Genomic DNA, 16,481 nt, shown 5'->3' with positions numbered 1-16,481 from the left:
TACACATAGAAAAATGCCCTACTACTAATGATGTAGGAAATCAGTTGCAGTTCTGCTTGCAGCTTACAGCAGAAAAGCAGTAACTGGGTAGCACTAGGAATGTGTTGGCTTCTTTCTCTGCAGCGCTCTCTCTCTCTCTCTCTCTCTCTCTCTCTCTCCTGTGTCTAAGTGCTATCCTCATGTGCAGCTCCTGTTCCTTTCACTGGAGTTTGGGCAAGAGTGTCTCCTGGTAGAGTGTCTCCTGTGCTCCAGGGCTATTACAAGCAGAAGAAGGTATTGTTTGGATTTTTTCATTCTGGCACCAATAAGTATTGTTCTGACCCAATTAATTGTAAACCCATGCTGAGTTTGTACTAGTCCACTGGGATTCAGCTGGCGCATCAGAATGCACAAGTCCATCACAGCCTGGTTTAGGGAGGGGCAGTAGTACTAAAACATTTGCTTTTCACTTTTGCTCTTTGAAAGAGAACTAGAAAACAGGTATGGAGAGAGGGGTTAAATCTATACTGAAAATTTTATACTAGCTTAACTGCCACACTTCTCCCATTGCCTGGGAATTGCAGTTTAGTTCAGGTACTAAGAATTCTGAAACATTTCACTCACACTCACTCTCATAAACACACAGCCTACAATCCTAAAGTTCCTTTGGAAGAAGGAATGATTATTAAGCTAATGTGCTGTCACTTCTTATCTTGTTCTTTCTGCCTTGAGAAAGAAAATTCAAGGGAAGAATAAAGAGGGGAATGAATGGGTTAAAACATAAATCAAACCCAGTCCCATGGTTTCAGGTTGAGATGAAAAGTGGGTCCTAATTCTAAACAGTTTGGAAACTACTGCAGCAGAGCAATTTGTCAGGATGGAAGATCCTGCTTTTACTGACCAGAAGCCAACATACGAAGCCCACTGTCAATGCTTCCTCCTAGGGGGCCTCCTTTTTCCTTGCAATTTGGAGGTGCCCATCCTGGATCACAGTGGCAGTTTCTTTTGTTGTTGCAAATCTGAAGGTGGGGGAGGAATAGCAAACATTTACTCCTTGCTTATGTGCTTTATCTTAAAAAGAAAAATATGCTTTAAGAAAACATTATTATTCTTATGACTTCCTGAGTAGGGCCTCAGTTCTAGTCTAAAATAAAATTAAGGATAAAGTAGTAGTAGTAGTAGTAGTAGTAGTAGTAATTATTATTATTATTTCATTATTTGTACCCCGCCCATCTGACTGGTTTGCCCCAGCCACTCTGGGTTGCATCCAGCATATATAAAAACATAATAAAACATTAAACATTAAAAAATTTCCTATACAGGGCTGCCTTCAGATGTCTTCTAAAGGTTGAATAGAATATCTCCTTGACATCTGATGGCCCTCTGCTTGGTTCCCTGTAATGCTCACTTCTCACTGGAACTGCCAGAAAGCCCTTGGAGCTGGACCTTCAAAGGTAGCCCCACGTAGAGTACGCTGCAGTAGTCCAAGCGAGAGATAACCATGGTATGTACCACTGTGGTGAGATAGTACGCAGGCAGGTAGGGTCTCAGCCAGCGTACCAGATGGAGCAGGTAGACAGCTGCCCTGAAAATAGAATTAACCTGTGCCTCCATGGACAGCTGTGAGTCCAAAATGGCTCCCAGGCTGCGCGCCTGGTCCTTCAAGGGCACAGTTACCCCATTCAGGACTAGGAAGTCCTGCCCCCTGTCCCCCAGAAACAGTACTTCTGTTTTGTTGAGATTCAACCTCAACCTGTTAGCTGCCATCCATCCTCCAACCGCTTCCAGACACTCACACCGGACATTCACTAGTTCCAATTTAAATGGAAGGGATCCAAATGTTCCACATCCTCTAGACATGCCTGGAGCTGTTGAGCAACCACCTGCTCAATTACTTTGCTTAAGAATGGAAGATTTGATGATAATTGCCCATAACGGCTGGGTCCAAAGAGAATCAGCTGAGAGGCCATCAACAGGGGAACGCTTCAGGCACTCAAGAAAATACCAAATAGTTTCTGAGGGAAAACCACCATCTCCTTTTCATAGCTGAAACACTAACATGGAAAATATAACATTCATTTTACTTACTCCATGCCCAAAGCACTTTTTTGTAGGATCACAATCATATTTCAGGACGCCATACTTTTCACATACTTGTTTGATACAAACCTTTAAAAAAAGCAATAGTATTTTTCAGTTTTCAGAAGAGTTGCTGCCCTGCAACAGACCTTTTGCGTCCACCAGACCCCATCTATGAGTGCTTCCAGACAGGTGTTTATTGTGAGATCTGAATGCAAGATTTTTCCAGTGTATGTACAACGTCATCTGCATCCAAGTGCTAGTCTGTATTTTTCCCTCCTCCATTAATCCAGATCTACCCTTTTTACAGGAAAACTGTGTGGAATGTAAAGCACAGGAGCAGTCAGTTACAACATTCCTAGAGTGTACATGTTAAGACATGGGGAGGGATGTCTGTCCAGCCAGCAGGTAAACTTCCTGGGACAGACTTCCTCCGCATGTGACCAGAGGTGGGTGTGGCCTCACCTGTGCAGGTAATGATAAAAGTACAGGGCAGGACAGCCATCTCTCTCTTGCCTCTTGCTTTCTCTGCCATCTTCCTTCGAAGAAGCCACATCTGCTAAAGATGCCCTCTTGGCTCCCAGCCAAGAGAGCAGAAAGGGACTATCTTCCTATAAGATAGATTCTAAATGTATTTTACCTTTTTAAGCCTGTCTGCCTTCTGGGATCCTATTGTGAACAGAACGTGAGTAAACTCTTTTTATACTTTTATAAAAGACTGTGTCGTGTCTTCTATTTTAAGAGGGAACAAAGGGGAAATTACCAGAGTAATTATTATAGAGGTTCTAGCGAACCTGAGCACACATTACCGTTGCGAACTTAAAAGGGGAATGTCTACTAACTATGCTGATATTTTGGGAACTTGTTAGCACAAGTTGGATAAGGATATAATCTCACAATATATCCTCTCCTGCATCCCTGAACATTCCCACAAAGGGTTATTGGCCCCAGTATTCCATATTTTTGTGTATTTTTGAAGGTTTGCGTTGGATTGTGATTTTCAGTTGAGTAGTATTTTTCTGAAATAACTTCCTGGTAAGCACATGGTCCTTTGTTACATTGTGCAGTGGGGATTAAGCAACCCCCCCCCCTTCCCTCAGAGTTCACAGTGACCCAAGGCAGTGAAGGATTGTTTTGTATTTTGAGATTTTTGAGATTTTGATTTTAGAATTTTGACAAATTTTGAATTTTGAAGAATTTTCAAAAAATTTGTAGGTGTGGCATTTCGCATACCCTACTGGCAACCAGTCTAAGCTGCTTATTAGCGGCAGCGCTGAGTTCTGCGAGCAGAGTGGGTGGAAACGTCTTCACGGGAACCCGGATGTTCTTTCAGAACAGTTTGACTCAGATGAGGAAGAGGAGGACGACGAAACTGAACCTGTTGCTGAGGTGCACAGTCCACAGCCACAGAGTCCAGAACCGGGGTCCCCAAGGGAGAGGCTCCGAACCTCTCCAAAGGGAAGTCCCAAGACCCCTCCACAGGTCTCTGTCAAGTCTGAGCCAAGGAGTGAGCCATCCTCGCCTACAGACCCAGTTGTGAGGCCTAAAAGGCGCAGCAGGTCAGAGGGGGAGGTTTCTGACACAGGGGATGGTGTGGCTGGCCCTAGTGAATCAGGCGCAGTTCCAGAATTCACGCTGAGAAGGTCAGCAAGGTCAACCAAGGGAAAGCCACCGGAAAGGTATGAAGCCACTATCGTGTGGGTAGGTGTGGCTAGATGTGAACCTGAATCCTTTGAGGATGTTCAGAAGTTGCCTCAGGAAGAAACTAGCAAATGGCATGAGGCAATGCAGGAAGGAGATGAACTCAATGGAATCTCTTGGTGTGTTCTCACTCACACAATTGCCAGCTGGCATTCAGGCTATGAGTTGCAGATGGGTTTATCGCTTTAAACCCACAGAAGCTGGAGAACCACAATATAAAGTTTGGAAGGCGAACCATTTTGACGTGGATGTTGCCTATCTGAACTCAGACCTCCAGGAGGAGTTGTACATGCTTCCTCCTCCAGGGTTTGAGGTCAGTGGGCCAGGCATCGTGTGGCGGTTGCACAAATCCATTTATGGGTTACGTCAATCTGCCAGAAACTGGAACATGTGTCTGAATGAAGCCTTAGAAGAGCTAGGTTTCAAGAGAAGTGTTGCTGACAGCTGTCTTTACCTTAAAGGGTCAGGTGTGACACAGGTAGCTGCTCAGATTTTTGTTGATGATATTTTATACATAGCACAGACAGGTAAACAAGTGGAGAAGTTTGCTAGGGAGCTTGGAAAGCTGTTCAAGCTCAAGCAGCTTGGAGATGTCAAGTCGTATCTAGGTGTAGGGATAACTAGAACAAGAGATGGAAGCTTTTTGCTCAACCAGAAAGGTAAGATTGAGCAGTTGCTTGAGAAGTTCAGAATGTCTGAGTGTGCAGGTGTCAAAACACTCATGGAGGCTGGTTACGTGAAAGAATGTCAGCAAGTAGAACGCTCAGTGTTCGAAAATGCTGAACTCTTTCAATCAGCTCTGGGTAGTCTACTGTATCTGTCACAGTGGAGCAGACCAGATATAGTGTTTGCTATCAATCTGCTCAGTAGAGAGGCTTCAAGTCCAAGTGTACAGGCCTGGAATGGTATTAAACGGGTGCTGCGTTACCTGCAAGATACCAAAGATTTTTGCCTCAAGTTGTCAGCTGAGGGTGATGTCAAGCTTACAGCGTGGGTGGATTCGGTGGGCTAGCCTTCAGGACTGCAAATCAGTGTCAGGCCTAGTGGTGAAGTTTGGGAACTAAGCAGTTGGGTGGAGGTCCCGGAAGCAAAGTCTCATAGCGCTTTCGTCTACTGAAGCTGAGTTCAGTGCGCTATCTGAGGTTTGCAGAGAACTGGAGTTCTATGTGTGTTTGGTCCAGGAACTCTGTGAAGGTCTGTGTTTGGGGTGAGCGTTGTTGCTTGTTTCCCCCAGATGCAGGACAAGAGGGGGTGTGGAGTTTGGAGGTTATAGGGTTAAACTCCTTGGTGTCCTGTATCTGGGGAGGGGCCCGTACATCACAGGCTTTGTCCGTCTTTGTCTGTGAAAGCTACTTTCACATTAGACTGAGAGACACTGCAGAGAGACTGTGTGTGCTTTTAGCACGGGAAAGATGCCGGAGAGTTCCGATGGAATGAGACTGATTTATGGCTTGTAAATAAACGCTTTTAGAGATAGCAAGAAACTGTCTCTGGACTTGTTTTATCCCTCTATCTCACACGGACGGCAGGACCGCTGCGACTCTGCATTTTCTGCCCAGGTCAGTCCCAGCAGAGCTGAGCAGGGAGCGCTGACTGGACGGCAGGATTAATTTGCATAGGCCATATGCTAAAGTGGATGGAGCAAGAGAGATGACAGAAGCCGGCCATGCAAGTCTGTGGCCATGCTGTGTGGGTTGACATGCGCACCCCTCTCCCCCTCTTCCACTCAGGCAAGCAAGAGGTGTCAGCACTGCTCAGGGACATGTTGCAGCCAAGCAAAAGCAGCCCAGGAGGGCACAGGGCAAGGTCAGCGAGAGGTGAGATCTGTGGAGGGGGCATAGCCTGAGGAGAAAGAAGAGTCTGCAGGGCTGCATTAAGCCCCCTGGCCCTGAGGTCCCCCCCCCCTCACTTTCGGCACTTATGAACAAACAACATCTAATTGCATTTGCTGATTTCCATCTCTGCTTCTCCCATCGCTCCCAGCCCATCATACCTGTCTCCTCAAAGCTGAAATTTAGATTTTAAGTTCTTCAAGCATGAGACCAGTGGTCTTCCTTTTGCTTATGCTGCTCTCTAGGACACCATACACACTGGTGACAACATTTAAGTCACAGTAATAGTCATGCTGTGTCAGATTGTATCCCTTACCTTTTTAGTTCCACATTTTGTACCATCTTTCACCAGCATTGGGTCCGGAAAGCCCTCTGGTTGTTGAAGGTCCAGAGATATACAAAGGGTATCTTGGAAAGGAGTGTACAGAATTGGAATGTTCATGTCAACATAAGGCTTTCTGGTTGGATAGACGCAAATTAACTTTCCACATTTGATATCCCTATCAAAGGCATTTGGAGAAAAGAACAGGATCACACATTTGTAAAGAGTTGGGGATTATGTATTGGAAATGTTTTTTTCACCTCCAAAATATCAGATTTAACAACTGAAGTATATTTTTGAACATGTTACCTAAAAATGCATGCTTTTCATTACACAGATGACATGTGGGAGGGGCTGTCATTCCTCAACCTTTGAAACATCTGGCATCAAAGATTACTGCCCAACAGTTTGTGCCCAACGGATTTATTTTGGTATATCTTAATTTGTTGTTGTAGTATGGTTTTGTTCTGTTGATTTTCTTATGTGAACTGCCTTATAATCATTTTGGTGAAAGGCAAGCTACAATTAATTAATTAATTAATCCTTCCTCTCAATCCATTTTTCTTTTGTGTTGTGTCCTTTATTTTTTCAAATTAGTTTTTATTAAAGATTTTATTGTGTAGCAAACAAACAAATAGACAAAAAAAGTACATATAGTGTCTCTACTTTCAATTCATAGTTTTTTTTCACAGTTCGTTAACATTTAGTACTAGACACATATGCGATTGGGGGACAAGAGAGAGGGAAGGGGAGAGAGATGAGGGGACATTGATATTTTGTTCTGCTGTGTAGTTTGTGCAGGGTTTTTATGTCAGCATCGTGTGGGTAGGTCCTCTATATATTTATTCATTTATGATGGCACTACGAGAGATTTGAGTGCCCAACGCTCGGTTGGTTGTGTTCAGTTAGTTGCAGTGTGGTTGGTTGGTTGGTTGGTTGGTTGGTTGGTTTGTATGAGGGTATGGGGTTGTTGGGTCAGATTACCCATATTTATTCTTATGCTGTTGGGGTGGGGGAGAGAATAGATCATTGTCTTGTTCTGCTGTATATATGATAAAGGGGAGCCACACCCGTGCTTCTTTAAGTTTGTTGGTTAACTTTTCTAATAGGGCAGTTTTCTATACTTTTTGGTACTAGTGGTCTATATTCACTCCTGATAGGTCATTCCAGTGTCTAGTCATGATGTTTTTAGTTGCTGAGAGTAAGTGACTTGTCATGTGAGTTGTTCCTTGGAAGATATTTAATAGGACTAATTCTGGAGTTGCTTCTATTACTTGTTTTGTTATTATGCAGATTTCCTGCAGCACTGATATACAAAAGGATTAAATTTGGGGGCATTCCCACCACATGTGGAGGTACGTGGCCATGGAAGTGCAGCCTCTCCAGCATTTAGATGAGGAAGTGCCAGATTCCGTGGTGTTAGATTCCATCTATAGATAAGTTTCAGAGTGAGTTCTCTTCTTTTGGCTGAGATGGATTTAAATGATGGCTTTCACCACATTTTTGACCATTGAATGATGTTTATTTCATATTCTATGTCATGCTCCTATTAGTCTTTAATTGTGGTGAGGGGTTTGTGCTGTTTGTAGTGTAGAGTTTATATATATATATATATATATATATATATATATATATATATAATATAATTTTTGTAGATACCACTTCTTTGCTGTGTCTCTCTGTTGTTAGGAGGAGTTTTTCAATGTTAGTCAGTGCCCTGATGGCTGGTGCTTTTGGTGCTGTGCTGTTTAAGAAGGGGTGTAGTTGGTGGTAGGTCAGTGTCCCTTAGTTTGTCTTGTAATTCTTGTGCTGATATGGGGTTGTCATTTTTGTGAAACTGGGTTAGGTGATGTAGGCCTTTAGCTAGCCAGGTCAGGCAAATGAGCGGTGGGTGGAGTTTATTCCAGTGTATTGACATTTCCATGTTCCAAGGCAGAAAAGCCCTCAGTACCATGTGCAGGAGACAAACCACAGGCTTGGGCTGTTCCCTTGGTGCTCTGCTTGTGGGCTCTGCATCTGGCTCTCTGTATGAAACGGAATGCTGGACTAGATGGACCTCCTGTCTGACACAGCAGGCATAAGAGAGTCTTGTGTTCTTATTTATTATGGGCAGTATTCAACTTGCACATCCAAATATCACAAGGGTTTAAGCTTGCACAGTAGAACTTCCCCCACCCACACTCCCCAAAAATCTTCAGAGGGCTGGGGAAGAACACAGAGCAGATTACTAGGTGCTTGGTGGGAGGAGAAGGTGGTGAGTTCTGTTGGGTGACTGCTGCTGGGAGGCTGAGAGGAGACAGGCCCGGCAGGCAACATGACAAAACGGACTGTAATTGTAAGGGCACCTGATTTAGCATCAACTTATCTTTTTCATCTATTTTGGTAGTTCCCTTTCCACCCTTGCAAATCTAGAGATGCAAGGATAATGTTTTGTACCTCAATGTCCTGTTCTCCTCCTACAGGCTGGTTGTTACAGCAGGTAAAGGTAAAACGTTACAGACCCCTGGATGGTTAAGTCCAGCCAAAGGCAGAGCTCATCTTGCTTCAGGCAGAGAAAGTTGGCGTTTGTCCACAGACAGCTTTCTGGGTCATGTGGTCAGCATGACTAAACAGCTTCTTGTGCAATGGGAGACCGTGACAGGTGCCAGAGTGCACAGAAACATATTTACTTACTTACTTACTTACTTACTTATTATTATTTATGATTTATGATTTATTATTAATTAATTACTTTTTATTTATTTATTTATTTTTTATTTATTTACATATTTATTTATTTACATATTTATCTACTCGCACTGGTATGCTTTTGAACTGCTACGTTGGCAGGAGCTAGGACAGAGCAACAAGAGCTCACCCCATCACACGGATTCGAATCGCCAACCTTCTGATCGGCAAATCTAAGAGGCTCAGTGGTTTAGACCACAGCGCCACCCGCGTCCCTTGTTACAGCACCAGAGACAGAGCCTGGTGTGCAACTTGCTCCAACAAGACTTGGAAAAGTGGCAGATTTAGGGCAGCGTGACTGGTTCACCTGCCCAGGGCACAGGAGTCAAGGGTGCACCTTCTCACCTCCTTCCCAAAGCTTTGTAAGCACTGGGCTTTGGGAAGGAGGTGTGAGGGCTCTGACAGGACCCTAGAGTCCTCCTGCTTCCTTCCCAAAGCCTAGTTAGCACTTGCCCAGCTTTAGGAAGGAGGTGGGAGGGAGATTTGTGCCTCCTTCCCAAAGCTTGGTGCCTCCTTTCCCCGGCTTTTGGAAGGCAGCTTTGGGTGGAGTGGGGAACACGTCAAATTTGGGCCTCACACAGGGCACCATATTACCAAGATCCGCCCCTGCTTGGAAGTGAACTGAGGACTTGTAAACCTCTGTCTCGAGGCTCTGCTCCCTTTGGGGAACTAGAATCTCCTAAAGGGCCTGAAAATAGGCACTTCTTCAGTGCTCCATGACCTCCCATTTGGTGTGCTTCTTGCACTGTTGGACTGACAGTGTGGGAGACACTGTGTTCCTTGGTCTTGGGGGAAGAGATGCCCATGACAAACCTGGCTCCAGCACCATGGGCCTTGATGCTGTGGGATGTGGTTTAGCAGACACCTGACTGTCAACCACAGTTTAGTGGGACTGACCACCAGCATCAAGGGTCAGGGTCAGAAACCCAGTGCCGTCCCTCAGCTAGTGACACAGGAGCCTCCAACTGGGTGTCCTAGTCCCTGTGGGAGGATCATGACAGCCCACTCCACCTGGCTACCTTGATACTATAACAACAGTAAAAACATGCACCATACAATAGAAGATGCCCTAGCCGCCAACCCACAAACATCCTGCCACACTCCTCCCCCTGAAAATTTTATTTCAGTTTCTTCTGTTTCCTAATCACATACCGGAAAGAACAAGTCTTAAATCCCTTTCGTATGTCAATCCCACAGTGTCCAAATCTATCTGTCTGACCATTAATTTCTTCATAACATGCTTGAGGAGCACTTTTTGACTCTATAAATATTAAAAGGATTTTGATTAGAATAACTAAAATGAAACATTTAATAGTTTTCTTTTAGCAATGCTCTTAACAGATACTTTCATATGTGTACAAACAAATCAGTCTGATGCATAAATTGGATTTGCCTCTGCAAATAATGAATGTTAGCCCTGAAGGTGCTGCAAGACTCTGTTGTTTTCACTGAAGCAGAATTATTTAGTTATTTAAGATATCTACTTCATGCAGCACATAGTTAAACAATGGAGATCGCTGCAAGATGTAGTGAAGGCCACCAATTGAGATGGATTTAAAAGGGGATTTGCAAAATTATGAATGGTAAGTCTATAGATAGCTACTAGCTATGACAGCTCTATATACAGTATAACTTCCTGTAGAAAGAGGCAGAAGGAGCAGCAGAGCTACTTGTAGGCTTCCTATAGGCATCTTGTTGGCTACGGTGAGAACAGAATCCTGACTAGATAGGCCTTCAGTCTGATTCAGCAGGATCCCCCATAAAGGCATTTGATGAAGGGCTTCACCAAAACAACATAACTGAACAGGTTGGCATGGTAACTAACAGCAGTTTGGCTTGTGGCTAAGTGCAGTTAGGTAGCTAGTAGAGTGATTTTAAAGTTGGCATAAAATGCATAAACCTGGTCATACCAGTCAGAATTCTGGTAGCCATCTTCTGCACTAAGGAAGAAGAAGCATGCCTTGGAAACCAGCCACATTGGGACTAGTTGCAAACGTGGAAGGCAGCACAACTAACATTATGGGCTTCCCCCTCCAGCCAGCTCAGCCAAAAGGGCATATGTGTCAGGAAAGCCCCCCAAACAGGGTGGGGGGAGGAGGGGGGAGAAGGTTTCAACCCCGTTCACATCCTGAATAGAACAGGTCACGTTTCGCTGCTTCCGTGCATGCGCGTGACGTCATTTTGACCATCTCCGCCTGCGTGAGTGACGAAACCAGGAAGTAACGCACTCAGTTCACCGTGGAGCGCAACCCGAAAATACTTATCCTGAAGCATATTTATCCCGAAGTATGACTGTACAGTAGTGTGACGCTGAATTCTGCTCAAAGAGTTCAAGAGAAAGCCAGGACTCATTCAATGGGCAAACTGGTATAAAAGCTGAGGAAAGCTCATGGTATAGGTATGAGTGGGCATGCACACACAATTTGGTTACAGAAGGAAGCTGCTTGCTTCCTTGCTTGTTCTTTTTAAGAGTAAATATTTCATTTTGTTTTTAAAAGAAGCCAAAAAGCAAGTTGTCTCACTTACTTTCACCAAAAAGATCCTGACACTGTAGATCAGCTGCCTGACAGGATCCACCATAACAGTAGCCAGCATTAGAAGCACAGCTATAGCCATTCTGGGCATAAACATTGCTTGGGCAGGACGCCGAACTGCCATTGCAGTACTCAGGGAAATCGCAGACACTATCTACAGCTGCTCTACAGATTGTGTTTCTTGGCTTAAACTAGGTGAAAAGGAAAAGGAAGAGGGAAAGTATCAATAGCATTTTTCATGGAGGACTACAGCTAGGGTTGAGGAGGATTCCTGTTGACTCCACAATTGGCAGTTAACCTTCCCATTTCATTACCCTCAGACTTATGCACAGGTCCTAAAGTTGTTTAAGCCACATAATCACTGGACTGAACAGGGCACATGCCCACACAGTCCTTACAAGATGGTCTAAGGCCTGTCTGTTTCTTTAACTCTTAAGAGGTTGTAAGCTGCCTAAGCTTGTAAGCTCCATAGCCAAACATAACATGTGGGTTGTAAGCTCCATAGCCAAACATAACATGTGGGAACCATATGGAAAAAAGTGGCTGCCTACCTTTGGTGTCTGACGTCTTTTTTCCACTCATTGTACAGAAAAATGTGCAGATGGCATGCTAGCATGGTCTTCCTGGAGGCTGTTTATTGCCTCAATATGAGTATTTATGTGCATGTTTTACATATTTAGTTCCTCATATTCCACACTTGGGGACGCGGGTGGCGCTGTGGGTTAAACCACAGAGCCTAGGGCTTGCCGATCAGAAGGTCGGTGGTTCGAATCCCCGCGATGGGGTGAGCTCCCATTGCTCGGTCCCTGCTCCTGCCAACCTAGCAGTTCGAAAGCACATCAAAGTGCAAGTAGATAAATAGGTACCGCTCCGGCAGGAAGGTAAACGGTGTTTCAGTGTGCTGCTCTGGTTCACCAGAAGCGGCTTAGTCATGCTGGCCACATGACCCGGAAGCTGTACACTGGCTCCCTCGGCCAATAAAGCAAGATGAGCGCCGCAACCCCAGAATCGGGCACGACTGGACCTAATGGTCAGGGGTCCCTTTACCTTTACCTTTATTCCACCCTTACTTTGAACTGGAGCACAGAGTGGTTGACGATGCCGTTGGGGATTGCTGTAAAAACTAGGTCATTTGTTCTCAGAAAATTGTTATCTATGTTAATTATTGACATGAGTTTGGGGAGTTGCCCACCACCTGCAAGGTCAAAGAAATGAAGTGACAAGTGCCAGAGTGCACAGAAACGCCGTTTACCTTCCCGCTGCAGCAGTACTTATTTATCTACTTGCACTGGTGTGCTTTCAAACTGCGAGGTTGGCAGGAGCTGGGACAGAGCAATGGGAGAAACAAGGCTTTGATGAAGAATCCCCTGGGAAACAGACTGTGGGACTAGCTTCCTGAACCATTAGTAGAGTAGTATAATTTTATTATATATTTATTTATCTCTTCCCTAGAGATTAGTGAAGCCCTGCCTTGGGCTGAGCAGAGAGTCTCTTCTGCCTGAAGGCTAGATGAGTTGCCGTTGAAGGTATAATTTGAGTGCAGTGAGCCGTCTTTGATCAGTAACTGCATTCCCTGTTGTGGCTGCAGCCTTTGGGGGCATTTGTTATGAATTGCTATATTGTAGCCTGGTGGCCATGTGCATTGCTTTGCAATCAATAAAACCATCTCCTTTTTGTGATTTGGATTTCTCCTACATGGTCTGCAGAACTCTGGTAAACCTTCACACTCACCTGTGTAAGTGCTTACATTGCTGCTGAGATCCCGAGATTCTTTCCCTACCTGTCAGGGAACTGCCATCAGTGCTGGAGGGAGAGAGCAAGCTCCAGAGGGATTCCAGAGAGCGTCCCGGGATGGGGAGAGACAGCCCATCTTCTGGGGAAGAGAATCAGCGTAGCACCAGTGGAGAAGGGGGGCAGATGGGGGAATCGGCGAGGCGGTCCCATGACTCCTTGCTGGGGACCAGCGGGGAGAGTAAGGGTCCTCCACTGCCTACGCCCTCCTTGCGCAGAAGGCTTCTGCGCAGGGAGAGTAGGAGGAGACTAGGCGTCAAAGAGCTTCTTTGCTGGAAGAAGTTTAAGAAACGCCCACTGACGGATTCTGCCAGCGATTGAGACAGCCACGGGTGAGTGGCTGTCCGGACAGAAAAGGTTCACTCAGGCAACCCAGCCAGGTGTCTAGCAACCCCTAGAACCATTACAGCAATCTGTCAGACCCTGACGTTGCTTGTGCGTAGCCCCGGAGAGGCAGCACGATGAGCCAAACAGGGCCGGCCGGAGAGACAGAGCAAAAAGCCATGGTGCGAGGTCTGGTCGAGAGGAACCGAGACTTGGAGGCGCGTGTAGCTACCCTGTCTGTGTGGCTGGAGGAGAGACGGGATCAGGATGCACAGGTCAGAGCCACCCCGATAGGGAGGAAGGTCCTGGGGCTGGTACACAAGTTTGGTGGAAAGCCCCAAGACTACAATGCTTTCTGAACGGAAAGTCAGTACGCTTTGGAATTGCAGAAAAATGACTTTGCGGATGACGGGGAGAGGGTGGCTTACATTGTGGGACATCTGCAGGATGGGGCACGCGAATGGATCAGGCCCCTAATGGCGACGCAGAATGATGCATTGAAGGATCTTAAGAAATTCTACCAGGGAATGGACACGATGTTCTCCAGCGAGGTTGAGCAAAGCGTGACACGGCAGGAGCTGATGGGGTGCAAGCAGGGGGGCCTGTCCGTCAGAAACTACTGGTCGTGTTTTGCGATGTTAGTCCACAAGCTCGGATGGGATCTGGACTCTGAACCAATGCAAATGTTGTTTGAAGCGGGTTTGTCCCCCGAAGTGAAAGACGAGTTGTCCCGAGCGCCCCGCCCGCGGTCGATGGATGAACTCACAAAGACTGTGCTTGCGATCGGTGTACGCCAGGAAGCGCGGGCTCAGGAGAAGCGGGAGATAAGGGCGGAACGTTTCCATGACAACCGCATTCCGGAGATGCCGAGGGAGCCTTCCCAGGCGGCGGAGCCGATGGAAATTGATGGAGCGCGCGTGCGTGAAGTTTCAAACGCTGGTGAAGGTCGGAAGAGGGAGGGGAAGGAGTGGAAAACTACCAAAAAGTGTTTCCTCTGTCAGCGACCGGGACATTTTGCAAAGGTCTGCCCTCAACGAAAAGCCTGGCAAGGCATGATGGGGGCCTGCAGGCCACGACGAGAAGGGGGAGAAAGGGCCGGTGCAGGGAAACGACAACGCCTGGCTGCCAACCAGCAGGGGCAGCAGCCAGGCCAGCGACCAATAGAAGTGCCCCAGCCTGACCCCCCCAAGGCAGCTATAGCCATAGAGGTGGTGCTAGAACTCCCAAATGGGCACCCCGTCAAAGTGGAGGGACTGCTAGATTCTGGCAGCTCGTGTAATTTCTTCAGCAGAGACTTCGCTCTGGAGCACCAACTCCACCTGTTACCACTAGATTTTCCCTTGCAGGTGACCACCATCGATGGCAGGGAACTCCTGGGAGGGGAAGTGACACACCAGACACCGCCAATGCGAATGAGGGTCTCCAGGCACACGGAAACCATTGCCTTTCACGTGGCCACGCTGGCAGGACCCCCAATAATACTGGGAATGAGCTGGCTGGCAATACATGACCCAGTGGTGTCATGGCATCAGCGGTCGGTCACCTCTGGGTCAGCTTACTGCTTAGAACACTGTCTGGGAGGGAAGGAACCAAGAATGACTGTGGCCAGGGTGGCTGGGTTGGCCCTGGAGCAAAAAGGGGAGGTGCCACCACAATATGCTGATTTGAAGGAGATCTTCAGTGAGAGGGAGGCAGATAGACTGCCCCCCCCCCCACAGGCCCTTTGACTGCCAAATCAACCTGCTTCCAGGGGCTCACTTACCGGTGGGTAAGCTGTATGCCATGTCCGACCAGGAGATGCAGGAGTTGCGGCAGTTTATTGACAAGAACCTGAAGAGAGGTTTCGTAAGGGAATCAAAGGCGGTGGGGGGACAGTCCGGTGTTCTTTGTGGACAAAAAAGAGACTAATCAGCCCAGATTAGTCGTGGATTACCGGGCCCTAAACCTGGTGTCAGAACCCGTGACTTTCCCAATGCCCAGGATTGACGATATTTTGACACATGTGAGGCAGGGGAAGATTTTACCAAGCTGGACCTCAGGGGAGCATACAATCTGATTAGGATAAGGGAGGGGGACGAATGGAAAACGACCATGTTCACCCCCCTGGGGGCTTTTGAGTACTTAGCCATGCCATTTGGATTACAATCGGGGTCCGCCTGCTTTCAAGCCTTCATGCACCATGTGTTGGGGCCCCTGCCATACAAGAATTGCGTAGCCTTTTTGGACGACGTCTTAATCTATTCGGACAATGAAAAGCAACATGTCAGAGACGTCAGGGAGGTGCTACAGAGACTGAAGAAGCATCAGTTGTGGGTCAAGCTGGGAAAATGCCAATTCCACGCCAGGGAGGTCGAGTTCCTGGGGTACAGGTTGTCAGACAAAGGACTAGCTATGGACCCGGGCAAAGTGAAGGCAGTGCTGGAATGGAAAGCCCCCAAAAACAGAAAGGATGTGCAGAGGTTCCTAGGCTTCAGCAACTTCTACAGGAAGTTCATAAAGAACTTCGCTCACTTGACAGCGCCCATAACGGATTGTCTTAGTAGCAAAAAGAAGTTCGCGTGGACAGAGGGTGCGCAGCAATCCTTTGAAAGACTGAAGAAGGCGTTCGCCTCAGAAGAGCAGCTCCTGCACGTGGATCCGGAGAAGCCCATGAGACTGGAGACGGACGCGTCCAACCGCGCCATTGGAGCGGTCCTTTTGCAGCCCGGGGCCAAGCAGAACTGGAGGCCATGTGCCTTTTTCTCAAGGAAGCTGAGCAAGTCAGAGCAAAACTACACAGTGTATGACCGAGAACTGCTTGCGATCTATGCGGCATTTCGGCAATGGAGACATCTATTGATAGGGGCGCGGCACAAGATCCAGGTCCGAACTGACCACAAGAACTTGGAATACTGGCGGACCGCGCGAGTGCTCAACCAGAGACAGATCAGATGGTCCCAGGAGTTCGCCGAGTTTTCTTTCGAGATCCGATACGTACCGGGAGAGGAAAACGTAAGGGCAGATGCTCTCTCCCGGAAACCGGAGTACATGGAAGGAGAGGGACCACCAGAGACCAGGCACGTGTTCCCCGAGGACCGGTGGGTGTGTGGGGGAGCGTTGGTTGGGAAACGAGAACTGGCAGGGCTCACCAGAGACGATGAGTTCGCTCAGACAAAAATCAGGGAACTCCGGGACGTAAAGGAAGACAATGGA

General features: G+C 47.0%; 1 protein-coding gene across 11 annotated transcripts in view; it reads right to left on the bottom strand.

The window, feature by feature from the left end:
• The window catches only part of LOC310750423 (disintegrin and metalloproteinase domain-containing protein 2-like), an 85,203-nt gene that overhangs the window by 9,613 nt on the left and 59,109 nt on the right, over nt 1-16,481 (bottom strand). For 9 of the 11 annotated variants that reach the window (XM_083588528.1, XM_083588522.1, XM_083588529.1 and 6 more), the window contains 5 exons: nt 11,167-11,365; nt 9,793-9,901; nt 5,908-6,091; nt 2,068-2,148; nt 881-998 (listed from right to left, as the gene is read on the bottom strand). In XM_083588528.1, the coding sequence (XP_083444654.1) occupies nt 881-998; nt 2,068-2,148; nt 5,908-6,091; nt 9,793-9,901; nt 11,167-11,365 (691 nt within the window). The remainder of the gene's footprint in view (nt 1-880; nt 999-2,067; nt 2,149-5,907; nt 6,092-9,792; nt 9,902-11,166; nt 11,366-16,481) is intronic. The other 2 variants (XM_083588526.1, XM_083588523.1) reach the window with 2 other exon arrangements.

Source organism: Podarcis filfolensis, assembly GCF_964270895.1.
Source record: "Podarcis filfolensis genome assembly, chromosome: 15".
NCBI classification, from domain to species: Eukaryota; Metazoa; Chordata; class Lepidosauria; order Squamata; family Lacertidae; genus Podarcis; species Podarcis filfolensis.
Note: the sequence above shows the minus strand (reverse complement) of the source record. Positions and strands in the feature narration are given on the sequence as shown.